The sequence below is a fragment of the Crocuta crocuta genome, unplaced genomic scaffold (assembly GCF_008692635.1).
Source record: "Crocuta crocuta isolate KB4526 unplaced genomic scaffold, BGI_CrCroc_1.0 scaffold61, whole genome shotgun sequence".
NCBI lineage: Eukaryota > Metazoa > Chordata > Mammalia > Carnivora > Hyaenidae > Crocuta > Crocuta crocuta.
The window spans coordinates 759,771-786,910 of NW_027528369.1; the positions used below are offsets into that span (position 1 = coordinate 759,771).

Genomic DNA, 27,140 nt, shown 5'->3' on the forward strand with positions numbered 1-27,140 from the left:
TGTCCTCCTGATGCACTAAAATAAGAAATGTTAATTTCTCACAGACTATTACCAGATGATTCTAAATATCTGCCAAACAGGAATGTCTGTTTCCTTGTGAGGAATTTCCATAATAAAATCCTGGCACCATAGCTGAAGAGGATAGTTTTATATAAACAGAGAAAAACAGCAGCAAGTATTTCCCCTGAGGACAGTTTTAGCTACAATTTACCAATACTGCCTAGTTTTTTCTGTCTTCTTTTATGCTTTTGTTTTGAAACATAATGCAGTTTTACCTGGATGCCCTCCCGGATATTCAGGAATTAGCTCAGTGTGTTGACTGGCTCGGCTAAAGGCAAGACCTCCAGAAAATCGGGAGGCTCCACCGCCTCGCCCCTTCCCCCACCCCCACCTCCAGAGGGGAGAAAGGGTTAAGGACTGTTGGAGAAGAGCGGGGCTGGGAGGGAGCCCTGAGGAGGCCTCGGAGCAGCAGGCCGCGCCTGCAGGTGCAGCTTCAATCAGCGGCGCAGCGCGCGCCGTGGGCTCCGAGCGCCGCTGTGAATTTGGAGGAGGGACCGCGGCCACGGTCGGGGACAGCGGCGGCGAGGAGTGGGCGTGGCCTGGTCGGTGTGGATGCTTGTTAGGAAAGATGCTGGGCGCTTTTCAGTAAGGAAGGAGCCAGGGCTGTGTGTGGGGAGCGTGTATGTGCCTGTGTGGGGAGCCTGTGTGTATGTGTGTGTGTGTGTGTGTGTGTGTGTATGAGACAGAGAGAGTGTGAGAGAGAGAGAGGAGGAGGGAAGGAGGGAGAGCAACTGAGAGACCCAGAGGTGCTGAAGACCTAGACGGCGCGCGGAGAGCCACTCAAGATCTTTTGCGGGAGCCCAGTAAATGTGAACATGGGGTCCATCACCGGAGCTGTCCTCAAGACGCTACTTCTGTTATCTACTCAAAATTGGACCAGGGTTATAGCTGGGAATTCCTGTAAGTATACGGCAAATGATTTAAAACTTGCAGTGGTGGTAGTGGTGGTGGTGGTGGGGCTCTCTGTGAAACTTTAATTCTGTTGTTTTTATGATTATTATTTGCAACTGGAATTGCTGCAAAGCATATTGCTACAAATGAAGCCTCACTTAAAAATCATGCGAATATGACTGGCTTTACACATGTCTTTCCTCCTGGTCTGGTCAAAATATGCAAAGTGTCATTTCTTTTTTGTCCAGGAGCACACTCTTATCTTCTTGCCTTTGAATATTCATTGAGAAAGCTCAAGTTCTAGTAAAACATTAAATTAGCATCTTAACCAGGGAATAGCCTGTGAATGTCTTCATTTCTTCCTTTTTAAGGATTACTGAATTTTATTGGAATTATGTCTAACAGGAAAACAACTGGCAGACTTCACATTATGCTGCATTCGCTTAGGCTTCTGAAGTTTGCATTGGCAGACTGGTAGCTGGCTGCATCTTTAAAATGATGCCAGGCTAATAACTGAAATGCACTGCAGAATTCAGGAGCAAAACTGGTGGAGTGAACCTCAATATTAAGAATTGTGCCCTCACTTCCTATAGAATGAGATTTGAGTACTCTTGAAAGAGGGGGCTTGATTCCTACATTTTGCCTAAGGGAAGAACATTCAAGTGTTTTGTCTAAAGCATTGATTCTTAAAAGTATTATTTTTAACTATACATTTGTGATTGAATATTCTAAGTTATTTATTCAGGAAAGATTTATTAAGACCTTATTGCTCATTTAAGTATCATCCAAAATAATTTGGCAAAACTCCCTTCATCCACTTTTTATTGGAGATAGAAAAAGTTTTATAAGTTGTATTTGGCCTAAAATCTCTAAATGAGAGACTTTCTACCTCCTCCATGAATGATACATAAGCTCTGCACATTCAACTTTTTATTTCTTTCTCTGATTTAAAAAGAAAAGCTCATTTGCTTTTCCAGGAAGGGCAATGAGGCCTGTTGAGGAATTTACCCTGCTGCTGTATAACCAGGGTTAGGTTTAGGGGATACAAACAAGCCAGTAGTCAGGCATTTGGCATGGCCCATCCCTTGGGCACGCTAAAGCACTTTGATGTAGGAGAAACATGATAAATGATCCTCATAGCACACGTCAAATGCCCATTTACACTGCATGGCTACTGTGATTTCAGGCCTCCATGCAGTATTAGCTCATTTAATGGCACGGTGTATTTATCACTCTGCATGAAGAGAACATCCCTCAGATGCTGACTGTGTTTCAGATTCAGTTTTAATTTGGTTGTTTAGGAATTCCATGAGACCAGAATATTTGCATGTTTTCACTTAGTCACAATCTTGGAATGCTGTAATGGTAGCATTTGACAAGCATTGTAATAGATAAACAGTAACAAGACAGATACGCAGCCCCCTGCACACAAAGTTTTGCAGAGAAGGCATAAGTAATTCATCGTCCAACTACAGAAGTTCAACAAAAAAGGAAGGCACTAGAGGTCACTCTTACAATGTAAAGCACATCACTTGAAGCATCCTTCCCTTCAGAAAAGCAGAGCTCAAGCCTGGCCTAGACAGTCATGTCTTCCCAAGACACTGCCTGCATTTGGGTTTATAATATATGAGTACGATTGATATTTCTTTGATTGCTATTTGTTTATTTGGTTGATTTGCTTTCTTGAAGTCCAATAAAAGGCAGATCAGATCGACATTAGACCGCTTTCTTTTTGTAATGCATCTTTTTAGTGAAGGGCTGAGGAGCTGCTGAGACCTGAGGAGAGCAGGAAATTCAGGGGTGCATAGCTTTGGTTGGGCCTCTGGCTGACACTTAAAATTCTAGCTCTTGTTCTGTATTCTCTCAGCTTTCGTTTGTTCACCAAGTGGTTTAATGCTCATCTGAGTATTTGAAAGCCTTAAAGAACCAATAGAATTTTAAATTATTAGGAATTATTTAAATATTAAAGTTGGAGTTCTTGGTTACCATATATATTGAGTTGACAGTCCTTAAAGTGTCAAAAATGCAATAAGTGCCCTCCTGTAATTAAAACTGCATCTAGTAATTTCTTGTTAGTATCACTTAGGTGGTATGGTTTGCAGTAATATATAAAAGAGAAACAGTCATTGCCTAATTTTTATTTCATTCTTTAATACTTAGTAATTTTTTTTTTTTTTTGGTAAGGAAGCAAGGTCTTCTTACTTCTTAGGTGCTTCATATGTTTTGTCTTGTTTGGAAGAACAAATGTATACGTTTACCATCAAGGGTGGAATTCAGTGTATGGACAAGTGACCATCAAGCAGCATAAATATTTTTAAAGTGTTACAATAACTCCAGTAATTCTTCTGGAGAAGGCTTTGTATTAAAACATATATTAATCTCGAATACCAATATTAAAAGTCAGGGAGAACTGAATATAAATAAAGAAAATTAAAGGTCAGTCTCCCAGATGAATACAAAGACCTTCTCCCTTTATTTACAGCTGATTCCCCAGGAGCAAATCTGTTATCTACTGAGCCCAAGACTACCCAGGGCTGCCAATGTGTAAGCTTTCATGGGGCAGCCCTCTGTAAACCAGGGACAGCTCAGGGATTAGGTGCTCTTTAATGTGAATGTTAGATGATCTTGTTAATCAGCACGGTGGCTTTACATCAGAAGGGTTCTGTGCAAACACACACAAATATACATGTATATATGTGTATGTGCACGTGTATATACGTATATAAATCTGTATAAACCACCAGACCCATGTGTTCACACATATTTGGTGGCTCTGATTACTCCTCACCTGTCTAAAGATGAAATATGAATGGGCCACATTCTTTGCCTTCCAGCGTCCTACTTGACACTTCAAAAGCAGTGAACCAGCCCCAGGTCTTTCCTCTCTGTTCTGGTCAAGACAGATTTTTTTCTATATTGAGATGTTCGTTTCTTGAAAGTTTAGAGACACATCATGGTGGAAGGGCTTGCTCTTTGATCCACTGCACAGGCTGTTGGTTTCTTCAGTTGCTACTAAGAGACATGAACTGAGAAGAAAGATATCTATTTTTATAAGTGTTCTTATGGACTCATAGTTTCTTGCTGAACATTAAGATGCTTTGAGGGGAGAGGTTGACTCACCCCAAAAGAAGAAACAGGTGCATATACTAAGACAAGTAAGAGTCTGGTTGTGATTTTTTGTTCTTGCAGATCATGTGATGAAGGTTTTCTGGCCTCTTACTGAGCCTTACTTTGAAAATATTTAATACTCACCAAGTAGCTTATGAATGACTTAATTAGAAGTTAAGTTCTTTCTTTTATCTAATTGGAAAAAAAAGGCTTATATGATATCTACCTTAAAAGAAGCATGGAAAACATGAAGGTAATTGAGTTGATGATCATCACTCTTGTGGGCTCTGGGATGCTATGTGAATGCAACTGGACGGATTCCCAAATTGTTGAATTGTTGTGATTCTTTCCTGAAGCTTCCTTCTTTTTCCTCCTTCTCCCAAGAGTTTGTTTCCATGGCAAAAAATAACTAGACTGGAACAGTAAAGTATTGATGACATATAACTCTATGATACAGTGCATAAATAGCTGAGCTTTGGACATACAGGTGAGCGTGCATTTTTACCCAGTTCTCTAGCAACAATTTGTTTTCATCGGTTTGGTGCATTCTCCCTACTTCTTATTGTATGCATCCCCAATAATTTCTAATAAGGGCAGCCTCCAGCTCTGGGGATAGGTAACACAGCTCATAGCTAACATGGGATCAAAAATATGACTTCCACATTATACATAGTGCTTACTCTAAGTAATAAGCATTATTGTCTTCTAAAATTAATTTCAGAATTTGTATCAGATACAAAAACTTCCTTTATGGGACCCGGTCTCTGTATCAGGATTGAATTAATTTACCTCTTCAGTGAAAACAAATTAATAGAATTGTACAATATCAGTTGTAATATAACGTAATAATATTTAGCTCAGAGGTTGGCACAATATGGCCCAGGGGCCAAATATGTCTTGCTGCCTTGTTTTGTAGTGCCTGTGAGTTAAGAATGGTTTTATATTTTTAAATGTTTAGAAAAAATAAAAAGCAGAATTCTTTGTGGTACAAAAAAGTTATATGAAATTTAAATTTCAGTTATCCGTTCTTCTCATTATTAGACCCATATGGCAAAAATTTATACTCAATTATTATTGTTATATTTTGCATTTTATTGGTAAAATGTTCTTAAAATTGATGTCCGTCTATATAAAGACTTACATGGTAGTCTTTACTCTCTGGCCTTTTATAGATAAAGTTCATTGACCCTTAATTTAAATAACATACAATATAATGGTGAGACATGGGCAGTATATACATTATACTTCTATGATAAAATTCAGTCTTAATTATTTAGCACAGAAATACATACTTGTGGGATCATGATACTGCAAGTAATGCTACTATTACCAGGAATTATTAAAGAAGAGACCTTCAGATTAGTATCTTCTTAAAGATATCTTCAAATTGTGTTTCTTCTTAAAGACTTTCTCGTTCAGAAATCTTGTTATTTCTGAATAACATATGGGTTTGAATTATTTGTAACTATTTGTAAAGCTTCAGCAGTCTTGATTGCTAAAGGGTCACCTTCAATCTCAAATAATCCCATTAATATAAGAAGTTAAAGTGAATAAGTAATTGCCCCTTAGATATTTTAAATGAAAAATCTGTTGTTATTTTATACTTTCATGAGTGTAAATGATCCCATTTCATCCTCATCAGAAACTTGCATTTGGAATCACTGATTGTTTGAGGGAGATGATCTCACTGGAAGAGTATTCTTGTCTCTGTGACTTTTACAGTAGCAGCTTCCTACAAATTCTGAAACTGGCAAACTTTCTAGAATAAATTAAAAAATAGATTTTTCATTTAAGCACTGCCCACTGAGAATTCATAATAATTAAGCAGGTGCCTTTCACCTCCTCATGCCAACATAATTAATTTTTATGTAAATGTCTTGTCCATTTGGAGTTGTATTTACTTTTCATTTCCAAGAACTGCTCATTGGCTTCGTTTTATTTACATTACACTGTTTTAATGTAGTTTTTTTTTAAGTTAAAAATTTGATGTAGTGTCCCATTTTACAAATTCTTTTCACTGAAATTCCAATGTGACATTTTTTCCCGAAGTAAATAGTCATATGTTAAAACACTTTATTTTTCAGAATTTTGTTTTAAATAGCTCAGCTTTAGTGAAGATTTTTGTCTTATCACCCAAAGACCAGTTCCCAAATCAAAGACAAGCAAGGACAATCTCCTGGAGCTCACTATAACATGACTTACTCTAGGTATCAGCAAGAACTGTGGCTGAGCTCATGACTACCGTGAACTGATCAGGGCCAGCGACACTGCCATTTCATGGCTCTGAATTTTTTCATAGTAGAGTATCAGTATTGCTCTGTAATCTATTTTTCTCAGTTGGATACCGTATGTAGAATATGAATCACTTTTACCTCAGATAAATCAGTATTAGGGCCTTAAGATGATCAACTAATGAATTCTGCGACCTTTGGGTTGCTAGCTAGTTGGTTTATCTAAGTCCTCCATTCTCCTTTTAAAGTCTCTTCCTTTCCTCCTTACTAACTGGAAATTCAGAGTGGCCCAGCCGCTGGAAACAGTAGGGGAAGAGTTATGAAAGCGTATCCAACATTGTTATATACATCCCAGGTATGCATATCCAAGTGGGTAGTGACTATCTCTGGTGAAATATTAAATAATGCAGGCTTTGATCTCATTTTTTCAGTGGGCTGGTGTTTCAATTCTTGCTTAGCTTTTTTTTTTTTTTTTTAATTTTTATTGATTAAGAAGTTGTGGCCTCCATTACTTATTTAGTATTTGTCTAGAATCACTGCTGTTTTTCAAGACAAAGAGTATGATAGAGAAGAGGAGGCATGTGACAGAATATTTGCTTAGAACAGGAGATGTTTGAAGAATAAGCCACATTTGAGAGGTGAAGTGAGCTGTGGTGGTGATGGTGGTGGTGGTGGAGTGAATGCTCAGAGCATATATGGATAATCGTTTGAAGGGCTATTTCAATTAGGAACTTTTAGAAATACTTTGTAGCAAACGAATCTGTAAAAACAGGTCTTCAATTGTAGGATCTAATGCTAAGGTCACTTAAAAAGGAAGATCTAAGAAAGAGAAATAAATGCCCCAAACTAAGGGAAGACAAAAATTATGGAGCTTTAGGAGACCTCATGATTATCACTGAAAGTCCTTCTTAAAGAATGAATGCATTGGAAAGCCTCAACTAACTAAATAAACGAAATAACTTACTCTGGAGATATATATTGTAATTTGAAGGCTTTGAGGGTTTTTTCTTAAAAACAGATTTAAAACTTCTCAAGAAATAATAGTTTAACCAAAACTCTAAATGACAGTAATTTGCATTTCTAAATAACAGAGGTATCATTGACCATTGTATAAATTTCTTGACTGCTTTTTGGGGGGAAAACTGATGTCTCAGTTGGCAACATTCAGACTTCTTCCATGGGTTCTAAGGCTGTAGCTGTCTCTGCGCCTCAGTTAGGTATACATGTATGTGTGTATGCATATGTATTTTTTTCTTTGGCTTCTAGAACCAGCTTTCCTTGTTTTTTTAATCTGTGAATTTAGACTTTCCACAAAGCTGGTTGCTCCAGGCTCCATTTGGTACAGACCAAATCTGTTATGCTACTGCACAAGTAAAGATATTTTTGTTTCCTAATTGATTTCTGGAGGATAGCGTTATTGTCAAAATGTCTTTTGCTAAAGTATTCATGTACATCATACCTGAAACTACAGTATTATGGAATCGTAAAGAATGTATATGTGAAATCCATTACAAATGATCATTATTCCTTTAGTTCTCTTGAAGAAAAATGTATTTGAAGAGGAAGAGTATGTGTTTGTTTTTGTTTTTTGTTTCTCCTGATGAATTTTTGTCATGGTTCATGGAAAAGTGGTACTCGGGTAATAAAATCAAAGACATAGCATAACAGGAGGTAAAAATGGGTATGTTTATGTTATAGTTAATGAGTCATTCCAATGTAATAATTGGGAAAGTGAGTGAAGCTTGAAAACATTTGACATTTTAAGTAGTTTAAAATTAGCAACTATAAAAGTTTTTAATGCCGTAAGTATTTAATAGAGCAGTGATGAAATTTACCTCTAAGGTTTTTAAATCACAAAGGAAAAAAATAGTATGATACATATCAGTTAGCTATAGCTCTAATTACTTTCTTTTATTAAGTACCTCTCATAGGGCAGCGCTCTAGAATAAGATATTATGTGCTTCTAAATCATAAAAGACATATTTGTTTCTGTGACCATTTCCCCCCCCCACTGGCAATTATGGTGCTTACAGCTGAGGTCATAGGTTGTTACTAGTTTAGAAACAGCATGTAAATATATAAATTTGCCTGCCTTTCTAAATTGCATTCATCGTATAGTTTCAAAGCAAATTATAACTTAGAATTTTATTACTTGATTTACTCTGCAGTTATAACCTATGTATGGAGATTTTTTAAAAATGCCCTTTGACTAAGGGCATTGATAAACTCTTTTCAGAATTGATCACAAGACTTAGATTGGTAGATGCCTGAGTTAACATTGAATAGATGTCTAAACTGAATGACCCACAACTGAGAGTGCCACAGTTTCCTGTCAGTGTGACCTTTGCTCTATCAGACTCAAGAGATTTTGGGGAAATTTTGAGAAAGTTAAATTTCTCTCTGGGCTAATAGTTGTGCTCTAAGGTGTGTGTGTGTGTGTGTGTGTGTGTACACACATATACATGCACATATGTGTGTGCATACATATGTATATGCACACACATATGTGCATGTATATGTATGCACACACACATACACACACGTATATTTAGATCTTCAGGACATCCTTGGTTTTCAAAGATACTGATATGTGTTTGTCTTTAAAATATGTTGATCAGCAGATAGCCAAACAGAAAGAAGGAGCTAAATTGAAAAAGGTCTGTAAGGGAAATGAGTTGCTGAGATGAAATTGTCATTGAGTGTGTGTGTGTGTGCGCGCGCGCGCGTGCACGCACATGCATGCGTGCTCACATGTTTATGTTGGAGGATACTGTTGGTGGGAATTGGGGAATGGTTCATATTGGTAGAGAAATGGAAAACATTGCCCCTGAGTCATACATTTTTAATTAAGTAATCTTGGAATATAGATTAGGATTATTTCTTAGTTGTTACCATACCAGAATAATTTCTAGTATGGTTTTAAAACAGCTTGTGGGATTAAAAATTAGCAAGAGGACTCTCTGGATTTAATTTAAACTCATCCCAGAGGGAGGGGCAATGTTGCTCTTTTGTGATCCCACATTGCTTTATTTTCTATGAAATGACATGGAGAACTCAGAGACCCCAACATTTAACTTCTTTTTTTAAAATTTTTAACGTTTTTATTTAATATTGAGAGACAGAGAGGGACAGAGCATGAGCATGAGAGGGGCAGAGAGAGGTGGAGACACAGAATCCGAAGGAGGCTCCAGTCTCTGAGCTGTCAGTACACAGCCCAATGCGGGGCTCGAACTCACAAACCATGAGATCACGACTTGAGCCCAAATCAGACGCTTAACCTACTGAGCCACCCAGGCGCCCCAGCTCAACTTCTAACTAGTCCCACATCGCTAGTCTTTCAGAACATGACAATGAAGGCAGAAAATGGCTGGGGAGATTTTGGCTTAAATGCCACTGGATAAATTGAAGCAGAGTGTAACTTTCGAAGACAGGGCAGTAAAGTGACATGGTGGCAAGAGAAGGGCATTATAAACAACGTTTCACGTTGTTCACATCATTCACTTATTATCTCTCGAGTTTAGCTGATTTTAAACAAAAAGAGTCTATCTCTAAGGCGGGAAGCTCCATGAAAGCTTAGCGATCCTCATAATTAAGGATTTATAATACATATTTACATTTGCCATGTTTTAGATGTTTAGGACTTAATTAAAAGAACATTGCTGAAATAAAAACAATTCTATCTTAAGTGGTGGTGAGGGAATTCTGTGTGAGGTTATAAAGCTGCTCAGATAGGCTCTTTTGTTCCACTGTGTATAGGATTTCTTTGCTTATTTGAAGTGTTGTGCTTTAACATGGAGCCTGTACTATAATCCTGCTAAGAAAACGTCAGGCACCTGTAAAATGTCAAAACACAATCTTTTAAGTATCATCAGATGTGTAGCCTTTCCTCAAACAAACAAAAGAGAGGATGATTTGGGAAAAGAAGTAGGATACATTTAAGAAAACCAAGAGCAAACACTCAAGATAACATTTGGTTTCTTAATCTCATAGCATCTTGTAGGACCTAATTACAAAATAGAACACAGTGGAATAAAATATCCCATAGTCAGATATCTATTAGAGGAATGGGAAAAGTGGGCTAATGAAATATGATACAGAATTTTAGGTACTAAGAATAAAATGATGATCATAATAATTTGCTCTGCTTGACGTAGAAAACTGAGCCATTTACTGGTGTGGCCTTGTAAATGACCACATTCATTTCTTGAAAGCCTTGCTGTGTGCTTGCCTATGGAATGGTGTCTCTCTCTCTGTGCGTGTGTGTGTGTGTGCAGTTGCAACATGAAATAGATTAGCATGAAAAGAATGTATGTAGTACTAGTAATCAGTGAGATATTCTCCAGAGAAGATGCTGGCAGTTCTCTGATTTTCTGAATTAGCAAAATTGAGCCTTGATCATTTTCCTTTTTCCTTCTCCTGGATGTGAGGATGATCTGGCTGTGGCATCTGTCATCTTACAGATTGCCAGGGTTGATTTGGCTGGTAGGACCAGCACAGCAGCTGTCTGCCTCTTCCCCCATGACTTCCTGTGACTTCAGTTCCTTCCGTTCCACATCATGCATGATTTTTAAATAGTGCACATATTATTGCATTTTGAAGGAAGCCTGCCACAATGCATTGATATCTTCAATCAATTTTAAGGGTTTTTTTTTTTTTTTTTTTTTTTTTTTCAAAAAATAAAGTAACTCCTGCCTTGTAGCTCTGTCTCACTGTTAGGTGTTCCCAGCGGTAAGTTCAGCCTTGCTAGCACAGCAAATATCTTTGTCCTCTGTATTCGCAGATTGCTCCACGTTTGTCTCAGCTGCTGTGTCTCTGTCACGGTGCAGCCCCTCCCCATGTCCTCTGCCTTTATCACCTGGCCTTCACATCTGCTCTTCCCTTTGCCTGATGGCCGTCAATCACTTCTCTCTAAATTCTTCTGGAAAACATCTACCTAAAGCAAGCCTGACTTCCTTCTTCTGTAGAGTCTTACTTGATCAAACCATCTCACTGTCACCATCCTGGCAGATAACCCGTAGCACCTTGAGTGTTTGCCTATTCCTGCCCCGATCACAGACTCTCAAACTGTATTTTTAGAGAAGACGTCTCCTTTACAAAACGGTGAAATCTCTGAAAGGCGAAGGTATTATTTTAATCATTTCTGTGTCTGCAACATCTGGCACAGTGCCTGGAGAAAAGGGGATATTCAGTAAATGTGGAAAGAATACACCAAAAGGTGTCTTATCTATATTTTTTCAGTTGAAACACCCAAAAAGAGAGGAGTTGAGCAGAATCAGGCTAGGTAAACTGGAGCAATATGCGTTATTTTAAAGATAAGAAGCATTTTGTAGCGCCTGGGTGTCTCAGTCGGTGAGGCGTCCGACTTCAGGTCGTGATCTCACAGCTCATTAAGTTCGAGCCCCGGCTTGGGCTCTGTGCAGATAGCTCAGAGCCTGGCGCCTGCTTCGGATTCTGTGTCTCTCTCTCTCTGCTCCTCCCCTGCTTGTGCTCTGTCTCTGTCTCTCTCTCTGAAAAATAAATAAACATTTATTTAGGAGACCACCTATTTTTGCTTTTTCTAAAAACACTTTTTTTTGGACTTTGTATTTATCTCTGTTATATTTCATTTAGATAGGATGAGTACTTGATTCTGGTGTATCATAAGCCATTAGGATGAATGTAATCATGGCCAACAGATGCTTACTGGCTCTTGCGATTTCTCTCTTTCCCTCCCACCCCCTTTCGTGTTATAGTTTGAGGGGCCACTATCTCATATCACGTTTGGACTGAGGACCCTCAATGGACAGGCAAACACAAAACACATCCCGAGTATCCATTGGAAGTGCACCTGCCCGTGTCTGGGTCATCCTCACACCGCCCCATCTTCAGTCCCGGCCAGGTGGTCTCCTATGATTTGGAAGTTGTACCACAAAGTTGTCTTTGCATTCTAGAAAGAAATCTTCAACTTCTTCATCTATCTTGGACTTTGGTTTCTTTATGTTGGCTTTTACATTTTCCCATTTGAAGACTTCTTTCCTTTTGAGAGGGTAGAAGGAAAATAAAACTAGTTCTTTATTTTTTAAATGTTATATCATTAACTTTATAAAGATTGTAACTGCAGCTTCATTGGTCTTCTCTTGCTGACAAACATAAGCAAAAGTTTTCTTTATGGCCTTTACCTATCTTTACAAGCACTCATGAGTTCCGAGCTTTTATTTTCCTCTCTGAATTGTACATGTATTCTTTTTGTTAATTTCCTATAAATCTTCATTACTCTTTATAGATTCCCATCATGTTCTTTACTCCTCAGTGTGTACCTTATGATTGTCATTACCAGAATTGTAGAGTTCATAGCTTCTCGCATATGTTGACCTATGTTATCATTAATATTGATAAATATTCCTTTTGCGTGGCACTCCGTGGACTCTAAGGTGGTGGAGGCAGACATTATCATTATTTTACAAAGTAGGAAATGGAAATTTAGGAGGTCCTTCCAAAGCCATGGGTAAGGAAGAAGAGAGCTAAGACTTGGACTCAATTTCAGTGATGCCAAATCCATTGCTCTTTGAAATGGAATACACTCGTGTTCTCCATGAGCCTTGGAATCACCTCCCTTGAGTAAGAGGACCCACATGTGCTTGTTCTCAAGGTTCCCTCTCTGACATGATAAATTATAAGGTACCATGCTTACTTTCTTCCAAGGATTCTGTTACTTGTGTTTTATCAACAAGCTCTTTTTCACTCTTCAGAGTGACATGTCAAGCATCACTTGGTGTGTATACCTGTAAAATATCCTCCTCTGAATGTCCATTGATTCCTCTTGCTTCTTGGTACCAAAGACCTACCCACTCAGTCTAAATTCCTTCTTTGAGTCAACAATTCCAGTAACAGGTTATAAGGGACTGAAAATGCTCAAATTGCCAAGGAAAAACAATTCCTTTCTGCAAGATGGCAACACACTGTAGCCCGGGTCTTCTGCTAGTATTGTTTCTTTCTCCATTAAGCCCCTATCCTTCCCCATTCCCTTCTCTAGTCCCTTTGGGTATTGTCTCCATCTGCAAAGGCCGCCATAACAAATACCACAGACCAGGAAGCTTAGACAATGGAAAGTTATTTTCTCGCAGTTCTAGAGGTTTGGACTCAACATGCTAGCAGGGCTGGTTTCTGGTGAGGACTTTCTTCATGGCTTGCAGACGGCCACCTTCATACTGTGTCTTCAAATGGCCTTTTCTCTGGGTGTGTGACCAGTCAGAGAGAGACCTCTGGTGTCTCTTCTTCTTGTAAGGACATCAGTCCCATCCCACTAGGAGGGCCTGTCCCACTGAAGGTCCTACTCTTATGATTTCAGTTAACCTCATTTATCTCCTTAAAGGCTCTGTCTCCACATAGAGTCACATTGAGGGTTAAGGCTCCAATATATGAATTTTGAGGCAGAGAGACACAATTCAGTCCACTGTGAATACTCTCTTTCTGTCAACTGCCTGAATAAAATGAATCTTCTCTCGATATTTGGGAGAATTTTTGAAAATTCAACAGTAGATAGATTGCTTTTACTGGTTGAAACTTAGCAGGTGTGTGAAGTCGTCTTCCAGGTGAATCCCTCCTCAGTGGCATTGTTAGGATGACACGCAGGTTGCTCATCCATTAGCTTCTGCTGCCTGGTTGCCATGGGTGCTAGCTCCCACTGTCCTGTCTCTTCAACGTCTCCTTCCTTTTAGCTACACCTGGTGCTCTCTACCTGTCTGCCTGAGACTTTCTGATACCCTTTAGAGGAACGCATCTTAATGACACCAAAGAATGCCTTCCTATCATTTCACAATGGGTTTATAGCTTTGAAACAAGTCATTTTCTTTGTGTGTGTTATTTTGTCCTAAATTCTCCTTCCAGCAAGTCTTAGAGATACACAGGATGATAATTTACTTCCCTTTATCACAATTACCTCTTTATTTGTCACCCACACTCCCACATCTTATATCACAAATATTATTTTTTTAAGTTTTGTTTTATTTTTAATGTTTGTTTATTTTGAGAGAGAGGGAGTGAGAGTGAGTGAGCAGAAGTGGGGGAGAGGCAGAGAGAGAAGGAGAGAAAGAATCCCAAGCAGGCTCCGCATTGTCAGCACAGAACTCGACGTGGGGCTTGAACCCACGAAACTTTGAGATCATGACCTGGGCTGAAACCAAGAGTTGGTTGCTTAGCAGACTGAACCACCTAGGCACCCCGATCACAAATATTATTTTATCCCTCTCCAAATTACTTTCTTCTCTGTGTTCCCCAGCTACAGTTGTGTTCTGATTTGCTCTGTGTGTTTCTCACATCCCCTTCTCAGAAGTTGATTTTGCAGGTTGTTTTTTCTGGTACTTCGCTGCTTTCTATCTGCAAATCTCAGAGCTCACAGATTCTCTCTTTTCTTCCTGGGATCCTTCTATGTCTAGCCACAAACAAACAAGACATAAGTAAAATGAACAAACAACCACAATTCTAATAACTTCCTTAAATTCAATTTAAAATTTGTCTGATTTTAAATTTGTGGAATGCCTTTGGGTATTGGGAACTGGAACAGATGTTTGCCGTACATTATTTCACTCAATCTTAACACAGCATCTGTTCGCGCCCAGTCTTTCCTCTTATGGGTGTTTTTCCATCCTCTCCAGTGCATTTCTCTTGTGGCTAAATAGTCTTTGTATTTATCTTTTTTAATGGTTCATAATAATCTATCAAGTGGATGCGCCCTTATTTAAACATTCCTCTATTTTGAGCCAATTGATTGTTCATTGATTGATTTGTAAATTCTTCTAGTCCACCAGTATCTGTCCTGACATGTGGTGATCTTCAGATTCGTTACACTATCTTAAGCCATTAATAAGTGTCAAGGTCACGAAGTGTTCCTTGTCTTTGTGCCACTTCATCTGGCAAAATATCTGAATTTCTTCTGGAAGGAGAAATTTAAAGCAATAGCTGTCTTACACCCTTCCCTTTCTTGCTCCAGGATTTATAACACTTGAAGATGGTTCTGTGTCTCTTCTAGCGGTATCATTTGTTCAAGCCTGGATCAGAGGAGGTGGGTAGAGATTGCCGCGTCTGACACCTTTCTGAAGCACATCTGTCACGCTGCAGGAAACCCGTTCACTCATCAATTGGTCTTGTCAGCTCTACACACTGCTGTCTCTACTCTGCAGCCCTCAGCAGCATTACCGATCCCCCCTACGTGTGTCCTTCTCAGGAGCTCCATGCCCCAGCCTCTGATGGGCTGTTGCAAATATTGCTTTTCTATTCTATTGTCCATGAGCCTCGTGTTTTCTCTGGAAAGCATGAGTCACTGTTAATGGAAAGAACCTCTTAACTGCCATACCACTCCTCCCTCGGTACTGATTTTGGTAATCCTTCTGGTGTCTTAAGAGTTTTGTCTTCCTTTATACAAACCTTATGATTTCTTCCATCTTTCTGAGAAAATTTTCAGCATCTCATGAAAACACACTAGTATTCCTCAATATTTTTATTCCCTCCAAAATCAAGGAAAGCGACCCAAATTTATTGAAGATCAAAATGAAAAAGAAAACATTTCAGATTTACAGTTTTGAATGAGAGCTGTTTCTGTTGTTTAACCAATATCTATCTGTACTACTTGAGACTGTCTCCCAGAGAGTCGACAGGATTGTGTGAAATATCGGATATGTCTTTGAATGGGGCTCCTCATTTATCCAAACTATACAAATCCAACCCATTTATCAAAAAGAAAAGTATCAGAGGCATTAAGGGCACTTTGTGCCTCCCTCTTTCTCTGATTGTTGACCCCTATTCATCTAGCCCAGTTCTTTTTATAGTTATGCCTGAGGCTCTTAAAATTTCCTTCTTACTTTGTACAAGCAGTACACTACACCTTTAAATATTTGCCCTCTCAAGCAAAGCAATGAGGCTCCCATTTTAATACTATTTTCTTGGATATGACAATATTGATGAGATGCTTTCTAGTTCCCTTATCTTCTTGATTACACAAGTGAAAAATATTAAGGGAGAATGATTTCATCAGGCATTAGTTAATTGGTCTAAAATGAATTTCTTAATTTGTATAATAAATTTGTTGGGTGGACTTCTGTGATTCTGCACTTAAGGCAGTCTCTCACAAAGTATACCTTCATAATTTTATAGCTTGGAACTAATTGGATATTGTTGAAAATAAATGTATTTAATCACGTATTTCATATGCTTGGCAAGATACCAGATGAACTACTATAAGCAAATGTTTAAACTTAGAGTTGAAATTTATTTCTTCTCCTGGAATGAACTATTTTTTTTTAGTTAAAAGACAAAATTGATGCCCAGAACCAAATGTAGCATTTTTAGTGGAGTGCTTGAAACCGAGAGTTGTGATCAGTCTTGTAGTTTACATTCAATGGATGTTTCTCAAGCTATACATTCTTCTAAATGCAAGAGGTACAAACAGAGTAAGTCCCTGCCTCTCTATCCAGTTGCCATTTCAAGGGTTCTGCTTATTTCTAAACAAGCTTCCAATGAATGAGATGTACAGAAAAACAGATAGAGTTACCCTAGAGTTTCTGGATTTCGGTGGTTGGGTAAGCAAATTATCCATCCATCCACTCAACCTCTCAAATAGCTACTTGTGAGTTTCTTGTTTGAGTCAGGGTAGGGGAATAAAATCATAAATCCCTGTGTTCAGGGAACCAAAACCAAATGGGGAAGACAGAAAGACGTGCCTTACAGTAACTAATAGAAGGCAGACTGTGACACATAGTCCACTTCAATCTAGATTCCTGGTGTAATGCCATACTGACTTACTTGGTAAACTCTTGTTTACCTCTCATGTGCTTCCTCTCATGTCCTTTAAAAATCAATAAATGAGCAGCAATACTAATCGAGTTGATATCAGATGAGTTTTTGTATTTTTCACTGACTTAGAGTTTGTAGTTTGGAAATTTATCCCCACGAATGGCACTGGGTGAATATGTTCCCTGTTAAATGAACCCTGAAATTGCATGTTCTGGGACCCTGGTTATTTTTCAGTTGGCGCTGATGATTCAGAGGATTATGCTTAAGAAAGAAATACTAGTTAAATATATTATACAAATTCTTGGTGAAATAACGTTTACAATCCCTGGATGTATTTGGTTTCATACAATTACTCTTCACTGGGTTATGTGATTGTTCCTTCCATCTGTTAAAGCATTCCTTACCCTTGTAATTTCTGAAGACTCTTGGGGTTTCAACATGCTCTACTCATTTTATTCATTTATTCACTCAACAAATATTTAGTGTGTTACCTATCATTACACATGTCTTCAGCATCAGTGGTTTTGAAATGTTAAAATGGTCACAATCAGTAACTTCTTGCTAACAATTTGAGAATGGAAGTTTTGACTCCCAGGTATGTCAGCCTTAGAAATCATATTTTATGCCTAAGGTTTTGCTTTCCTTTACAACAAAATGTCACTATCGTTCAGGGTGCTGATAGGGTGACCGGTGACATTACAGGCCATGTCCTCATTGCTGTTTTGGCTTCAGGCTCAGCTTTGCCACTTTCTGGTCCTATCCACACAACACAGGGTGAGAGGCAAGGCATTTTGGTGGTTCTAGGCAGAGTGCCGGAGAAAGCTTTTTCTTGAAGGATGAATAGGAGAACCAGGAGGGGAAAGAAGGGAGAGGCGCATTCCAGTCAGAACGAGCCCCATGAAAGCATGGAGCATCTGAATGTGCCACAAATAGTCCAGAAGGACCGAGGGTGAGGAGTGGCAGCAGATTAAGCTGAAGGCCTAGTCAGGAAGCAGGCAGGTCATGGAAGCCCTAAGTATTTGATCTCTGTGGGTCATCTTAATATTTTAAGTGTTATGTGCACATACATGCATGGCATTGATGAGATTTGTATTTTGTAGAGTTAAAACTCCTGGCAATATGAAGGATGGGAATGGTGAGGGAAAGGAAAGGCCATAAGATCTAACCTGGAAACATAGAAAGCAGATATTTAGCCAATAAGTTAATTCATGTAAGAAGTAATAAGAGCTATGGAATAACCCAGATAGTGCCCATGGCGATGAGGAGCAGGCAACAGACTTGTTCCGTGTGAGCATGTAAGACTGACAAAATGTCAAGACTGATTGAAAGCAGAGATACATCAGAGCAAGGAGAGGTCAATTCCAGCTCATTGTTTCTACTTTTGTTTTACTATTAATGTGTTTACATTCCAAGAAGTATAATATGCTATTCCTGTGTAGCTGCTTTCTTCCTGATTAAGGAATGTTAAGTGCCTTCATATTTGTTTCTTTTTTTTTTTTCCATTCTTTTCTCCAACCTGCCTATGAAGGATCATATTTAAATTTTCTTGAGATTGTGTGTGATATATATAATGTAATATTTTACAAAGACTCATGCCATGGCGACATATTGAGTAAAATCTTTCTGAGATAAAGCTCATACAGAATACTTTCTGGTGTCACACATGGTTGCATTTTAATGAAGTCTTTTACTTTTGGCAGGAACAAGAATATATCCTGAATTGAGGATTTCATGGAATATTCTTCTTCCCTGTGACTGATGACTATGATGTTTTCTTGTCTCCCTCTCGAATACCTACTCCTACCCCAGCCACTTGGCTTACACAGTAGAGATTCAGTACTCGCCTCTGATGCCAAAAGGCTGAATTCCTATAGTTAGGTTGTTTAAATACTTCGGGTCGAATACATTCTGGGTTGAAGTACCTATCACTTAATGTGTAAAAGGAAGATGCAGATAAAATGGAATAGCAAAAGTCGATTAAAACTTTACCATGTTCTCTTCAAGTTATGTTCAGTTTAATTAAACATTTGCCCAGCGCTTGCCCTGTTGAAGTGTGTGCTAGAGAACAGGCATACAAAGATGGAAAGACTCTGTTCTCAAAATAGAAGAGGAAAAGAGAGAGAAAAGGAAAAAAGAAGTGGTACAGTTCATTGCATGTTACTGATTGTACCAATTGTAGATATGCCACATCATTTTGAACACATTTCTTTCACTGTATCTAAGGATTCGGAAGCCATAGGTGATTTCTGTTGAATTCTTGACCATATTTGATATCCCAGGCACTGAGAAGAGCCGAAATAACTGCCCGTCTAGAGAGCCTCCATTCTCCAATATGTTCTGTAGTGTTATACACTCTTGTGAGATTTAAAAATCTGAAAGGAAGCATCTGAGGCTTCGAATTGCCCTCTAATGGCAACTATTACATTTTTGAAATATGGTCCTGGACATGTCCAGCTGTGAAGAAAAACCCAGAAGATTTTTACTCAACAGTGTTGTAAAGAAATAACCTTTACTAATATATAAGTGAACATATAGGATTTACTAAGAGTAAGAAGGAAACCTCTCTTTTGAAAAGTGTTTTAATATTTGAAAATCCAAATTTCAAGTCCAACAAAACCAGCAGGTGGTCTTTAGAAAGCTATTTCAACTGATGATCCTGTTTAGCTTAACTCTTCTTGGTAATTTACATTTCAGCAGTGGCAATACAGTATTATTTAAATTTTGCTTGAAAGCAGAAAACAAATATACAAAATTCTAGTAGGTAGGAATGTGCCCGAATAAAAGTTAACTATATTGCAAACAACTTGAGTTATTGAATGGACTATAATAAAAGATTATTATTTATATTTATTTTTATTCAACCACAATACTATATACGATTTGTGATGTGGTAGCTCTAAAAAATAAAAAAGGACCTGTTCTTCCAGATGTGCATATGATGAGTTAATTTACAATGGTAATTAAATCCTTAGTACTAAAGAATGAGCTAGGAAGTTTATAAGAAGATCTTGATTCCAGTCCATCACTTAAACTTCCCTCAACTTAATCGAAATGTATATTTTCAGGCTATAAAATAGTTGGTTGTTAACTCTTAAGTTTGTGAACATTTGCTAAACAAAAGGAAGCCCCTAAATTTATGATCAATCCATTGATTGATCAGTCAGTAGATAAACTTTACTCTGTTAATGGTCATATGTAAATCCTCCAGCATGCTGTTTTCAGGTCACCTTAGCCAAGAACTCCAAACAACTTGTCCTTTATGATTTTGTTTGGCATTCGCAAGACATAAAAATGTCTGTTTTAAATATTTCTTTAAAAGTATTATTTATACTCCAAGACCTGATAAATCAGATACTAACCTAGAAGCCAGAAATCATGTCTGCTATTCCGTCCCCCTCATCTTTGTATCAGATGCGTCATCTTTTTCTGATAATCCACCATTAGAAACCCTACCATGTTTTCTAAAAAAAAAACCCACCTTTCTCTGCTACCTTCACCCATCTATTTGAGTAGTTACAAATTACTGGCTCTTCATCTTTCAGTGTCGCTACACCCACATTTTTCATTTTACTGCCACAGCCTTTCTAGCTGCACCTTGGGGTTGAACATTGAGCCAGGGACAAGAAACATGTGAACAGAGAATTTCAATGTAATAATTACTGTGCACTAGTCTTACACAGGGTGCCAGCAGGACGAGGAGGACATTTGACAATGAGGAGGTCAACCAGTGGCCCCTGGTGGAGATTACAAGCTGATGGTCTTGCAGCAGCACAGAGCAGTGGACCCGAAAGGAACTGCTCATTTAATCAAAATGTAATGGTCTCAGAGCATTCATATGAAGCGTTGATGGGACAGGGTAGTAAAATTGAAGATAAGTTTAGAATGAAAGTTCTGGGTTTTATGGAGGGCAACTAGATTAGTTAGGTTACCCCATTCATGTGTGTAGGGGTGGGGGGGGGGAAGAAGAGCAGTGCTAGAGGTCACGAGAGCCTCAATGCTAGCCTCAGCTTTCAATCTCTGTGAGAAATAAGCCCACTGACCCAGTCAGTGGAGGAACACGGAGACTTGGGGCACAATGAAGCAAGGGTTTAATCAGTGTTCTTGCAAAGGCAGGCGTCTGATGGACAGGCACACTCGGGGCAGTTACAGCAGATAATTTACTTCCTAGCATGCCTGTCCCTCCCGATTCCTCATTGGCTGAGTACTGTGGAGGTTACAGCCTTACCCAGATATCGCCTATGCCCACGTAAGGCAAAAAGTAGTCTGATTGGAACAAATGTACATTTCCTGAAGTGACGCAGAGACTTTCAGTCCCCCCTTTGTACTTTGGCACTTGCTCATTGCAAAGCCTGTGAAAATAAGTCTGTGAAATGGAGAGGGGAAGAAGAACCAGGAAGTGAAGTGTCCAAAAGTTTGGGACTCCATTATGGGGGGGTGGGGATTCATGTATATTATTTCCAATAGGTTGTAAACTACTGTTAACTAGACAGCACAGCTTTTATTTGGTATTTCTGAAAATGAATCATCTCCCTTACTTCTCAATCTCCAAGTGGAGAAATCCATTAGAATGTGAAATTTAGGCAGAAAGCCAGTGAGTGGAGTGACCACATCCTGGAAGTGATGATGGCTGCAGGCATAGAATGCTCTCCAAGGACTTGACTGCCCACAGGGATACTGGCCAACTGGGATGCAAACCATCTCCAGGAGAACCACACTTTTACAAGTTTTCTGATATGCAGACCTTCAGGGTCTCTTTAACCAAGCAAAGGAGTGGACCAAAAATCTGGTAGAGATTTTTAATTTGATTTATTACAGTGTTTTATCTTCAAGAAGTTAAATAAGCCAACTTTTTGCAAGTGATGTCTGTAGTATCACTGATGTACATTTAAAGAAATGTCACGACAGAGGCTATGTTCCATTGTCTGTTATTTAAGAACCTTACCTATCCCAGGTTGGGTCTAGCCTTCAAGTCCACATCTAGAAAATGTAGATAATGTTTTCCTCACAGTGTTCTTGTAAGGATTTAATGTGGCTGGAACATAGCATGCAATACATATAACTATTACTGTTCTTAGCAATTTTCTCTAGAGGGCTCCAGTTAAAATGTCATTGGTGTGGATCAGTTCATCCTACTAATGCTTTAGCTGCTATACATGAAGATGTAGTAGATTAGAAGCAGTAGATTAGATGCTATGACATATGTCAGGGAAGTATCTGAATGGTGGGTCAAGGAGAAGATGTGTTTTATATTGGAGAGGTCAGGGTGTGAACAAGTAAACAAATACTGGGTCAACCCAGCAGCACTTTGTAGGAACTAACATGAAAGTGATAACTTCTATACATGAAAGCAAAGTAAGAACTATACATTATTCTGATTCCAGAGAAGTGTGGGTAGAAGTATACAAGCAATAGCATTAAAAAAGAAAAATTTTGTTTTATATATATATATATATTTTTTTAATGTTTTATTTATTTCTAGGAGAGAGAGAGAGACAGCGTGAGCAGGGGNGAAAAATTTTGAATGACACAGTTGAGTTTTGTCTTGTGTTACAAGAATTATCAATTTTAAGGCATGGTAGTCTTCAGAAAACAAATGACATATCCTGGCAACTTGTAATGCCATCAGCATATTCAAAGTTCTAAGGAATATTTTAAGCTAATTATTTATTCTAAGTTCTAAAGTCAAATGGCAGCTGTTCAAAGGTTTTTTTTTTTTTTAAATTATGTTTTGAAGCCAAAAGCAGATGATGGTGGGATATGTAAAAGAATGGAAATGTGTGTTTTCTATTTTTAAATAATTTCTGATCTAATTTGAGACATAGTACATACATCTAAGATAACGATAACAGCTAATAAAATGGTATTTGTGAATAATATGTGAACTCAGGTATATTGAAAGACCTGGACATAAATGAGTTTCCAGTATTTGGTATCAGGAATGTTATCAGGGTGTTGGAAGGGTTACAATAGTTTTAGAAAGAGATGACAGACCTAGAAATACTAAGGGTGCATCCTACAGTTTCATCTAAACCTTGGAGTCCTCTAGAGCTTACATATTTCTTAGCAGAGTTTAGTTCCTGGCAGTTGAGGCCCTTGATTTTCTTGCTTGCTGTCAGTCTGGGTCTCTTCTTAGCTTTTAGAGGCCACCCACCATTGCTTACCATATGGCCCTCACCACAATATGGCGGTTTGTTCCTTCAAGGCCGGTGGGACCAATTTCACTCATGCTTCACGTCTTTCTGACTTCTTTGTGTCTTTGACCTTCAGGACTTTTTGAAGGGCTCCCTTGATCAGGTCATGTCCACTCAGGATAATCTCTCTTTTGAGTCACTAAACGTTAGCTAAATTAGGGATCTTGATTCATCAACGACATCTGCAAAATACCCTTTGCCATTTAATGTAACATGATCATGGGAATGATATCCCATTGGATCCACAGGTTTTGCCTGCACTCAAGGGGAGAAGCTTATCCTGGGTGTCCATATCAAGGTGCTGCCTTTCAATTTTGCCCACTGAGGGGTTCACACACTTGGCTGTCTTTCCAGCAGGGAGGGCCTGTGTCCTGGCACTACTAATATTTAAGGAGATAAAGGGCTGGAAATACCCAGGTGTCTTTGCACGAGCGGTGGTTCTGTGGTGGGGGTGTGGCCTTGTTGGAAAGGAAGAGTTTCCGGGGTTCAGAGCAGGTATCATCAGTCTGTTCTCTTGTTGAGCTAACTCACATCTGCTCAGCCAGCTTTTTTAATTAAGCTGCCAAAACCAGGGGAGTGTACCCCATGGCCAGCAGAGCTTGTCCGTTGCTTGATTATGAAATCAAACACAATAATCTCAACCAATGAAACAGAAATATCCTCCATCTAATTTCATGTTATTACTCAGGGAAGCTTATTGTTTCTAGTTGGCTTGGTACCTTCTCTCCCACCCTTAGTTAGAAATAGCTGTTTATCAAAATTGCTTTATGGGCTTGCCTATTAAAAAGCATTTATCTGCAGAAAAACTCCTCATCACTATGAAGCATTTTAGCCTTCATCTTTAAATGCGGTATTTTGAGATGCAAATAACAACTCTCAAAATAATTTAGTAATAAAATGGAGTATTTGCTCAGAAATGCCGAAATACCATCTAATATGACTAGAATAGGAACTGAATTGAGGCTTAGTCAATTTTCCTGCTAGGAATCAAAATCTGAAACATGGCAATTTCAGGTGGAAAATACCAGTTAATGGAAATAGCACATACTTAGGAGGTCATCATTCCTGTGACTTCATGCACGTGTGATACAGCTGGGCACAGCATGAAAGCTCTGAACATTCTAACTACATCACCAAAGGTGTCCCATGAAGAGATGCCTGTATTCTCTGAATTCTTCTCCATTTTCTTGGGAATTGTGGCCACTCTATTTCTGCATCATATGGTGCCTTAAATTCTATTTTTCCGGAATAAATGAAACACATCTCAAGCTCTAGAGACATTAAGAAAGATATGGCCTTTTGGAACATTAAATATTATTTCTTAATAGGAAAACAGTGCATCACAAGGACATTTTGCTTCCTTTTTTGGGTTAGTAATTCTGTGCCAAATTTTTTTTAGGTGGAAGGATGACACTGTGGTTAGGCGTATTAAATGCCAACCTCTTTCTTTTCTCCTTCTCGAGGGAAAATTCTGATAATGAGATTTTGTAAGAGATATCCAGCTAAATTTTATTCATTTCCAACCCCTGAAGTTTTTGAATTTGTAATAATAAACACATAAGGCAGCAATCACAAACACTTACATAGCACTTACTGTACACCAGGTGCCACCAGCAGTACTCTATTTGCTCACTCATTTAATCCTCAGAAAGTCCTGTTTACCTTAGTATAATCACAATCCCCATTTAGAGATGGGGAAGGCAGTTTACATAAAGTGTTTAAGATCAGTCAGTAATTGGCAGAGGCAGGACTTGAGCCCATGGAGGATGGCTCTGAAGCTGTACTTGAAATCACTGTGCTACACCGTAGACTGGCTTATGCATGAGGTGACAGGTACCACGACACTGACCCTCCAGACGCTTTCATCTAAGGAAGTGGAGACCAAGACCACCTAAAAGGTGCCATGATAGATGCCTGTTCAGGTTAAGGAGGTACCTTCCAGAAGAGTGTGAGAGGTGGTGGCTCTCAGGAGGAGTATCAGTGGAGGAGGGGAGAATGGCTGAGACTTGGAGAGGAAGCAGGTGCTTAGAATGTCCCAGTTTTGTGCACTGAGGAGAGGCTTGGGGTAATCTCCTAAATGGCTTTGGGAATGAACCAGTCCTGTCTCTCTCAAATTATAAACCTAGGTGTGGATTCCATTATCCCTAATGGCTTACTAAAAACAGGAGGTTTCATCATTAAAGCAATATATGTGCGTCCCTACATCAGATGCAGCAGTGCTCTTTAACAATCGGTGGGCAATAATTTGAGCCACAGAATCTGAAAAAAAAAATCCTTTCTTGATTCTACACCTGCAAATTGGTAACTGTGGTAGGCAGAGTAATGGCCTTCCAAGGAGGCCCACATCTTACTCCTTGTAGTCTTTGACTTTCCCCTATAAGGCAAAAGGACTTTGCAGATGCTATTAGATTAAGGCTCTTGAGATGGGGAGATTATCCTGGATTATCTAGGCAGACTCAATGTCAGAATTCTCATAGGTGAAAAAGGGCAGCAGGGGAGTCAAGGGAGAGGTGTGATGGTCAGAGGCCCTGAGTAAGGCAATGGTCCTGTGGAGGGTGGAAGGGGAAGCAAACAGATTCTCCCCCAGAGCTTCTAAAAAGAACGTTGCCCCACTGAAACCTTGTTTCAGCCCATGAAGCTAAATTTGGACTTCTGACATCAGAACTGTAAGATAATTAATTTGTGTTGCTTTAAGAAACCAAGTCTGTGGTCATTTGATACATCAGCAGTGAATAGCAAACTACTACAGCAGCCATTTACTTCCTCTGCCTCTGTTCCTGGGCTATGAAAAACAAACAATTGTCTATAATAATTCACTCAAGAGTTTTTACAGAAGCCTATTAAAAAAGAAGAAAAAGGGATGAAAAATCCTTTATAATACACACTAAAGCCTCTTTTCTTCTAAAGACATGTCTTGATTCCCATTTGACTTTAACTGTTCTATCATAGATTTAAAGTCATTTTAATCTATGTTGTTTGCAATACTTGGAGGGGTCACATAAACTTCTACGTAGGAGTTTAAACCATAAATATTTCAGAATCTGTATCTGAGCAACTATGGACAGAACTTCATTGGATTCATATATATGTGATATTTTCTATTTCTTTCCTCCTTTTCCTTGCTCGACTGTTTTGTATTTAGATTGTCAATGACATAGACCCCATGTTTGCCAAACTTTATTTTCATTTGCATTTATTATCATTTTTTCTAACCACCAGTTTTTAACCTACATGTGAGTTTGGTTTAGACTGGGCATCAGCTTTATTAATTTGAAGCATACTTTATCTTACCCAAGTTACACCCCTATTATTGTTCTGAACCCCTACCCACCCCAACTCCATACAAATTCTAATTTGGTGAAAGGACTCTATCACTGTTTTAAACATCTTACATCCTACAACCTATTGGAATTATTTCGGATTTTATACTCATGTAAAGTTTCTCTCTTTAAGTCCCTTTGTAATCAAAAGTCAGTTCTGAAATTTATATCCAGTCATAAAAGGAACTAGTTAGAGATACGTGAACAAGCCTTAAGTCTATTCATGCGGGTGTCACATATGGCCATTTTTGTTAGGAAGAGTCTGTGATGTGTGCAGATTCTTGGAGCCCTCATACTCTCTTTGCTTTTTAATTATTTCTTCTACCCTTTCACCTTTGGTTGGTTTTGTTTGTTGGATTTGTAGGTCTCCTTGTCCTAAAATCTGGACTTTAAATAGTTGCTATTAAGCCTCTAAAATCAATCAGCCTCTGGCTGTGCTGTCATTAAAAGTTAACTGCCTTCCCATTAATCCATTAATTGTGGAGATTAATTGGGAAAGCGATTCAAACCAAGGATCTAACTTGGGGCATGTAAGCCAATGTTTGCCTCCAAGTGAAAGCTTATCCCATTAA

At 38.7% G+C, this 27,140-nt stretch overlaps 1 protein-coding gene across 3 annotated transcripts in view; it reads left to right on the top strand.

Annotated features, from left to right (window-relative positions):
• The first annotated feature begins 768 nt into the window (after positions 1–768).
• Positions 769–27,140, top strand: part of CNTNAP4 (contactin associated protein family member 4) — a 250,798-nt gene continuing 224,426 nt past the window's right edge. For all 3 annotated transcript variants that reach the window (XM_077754042.1, XM_077754043.1, XM_077754044.1), the window contains exon 1: positions 769–960. In XM_077754042.1, coding sequence (XP_077610168.1) covers positions 876–960 — 85 coding nt within the window. In that variant the 5' untranslated portion in view covers positions 769–875. The remainder of the gene's footprint in view (positions 961–27,140) is intronic.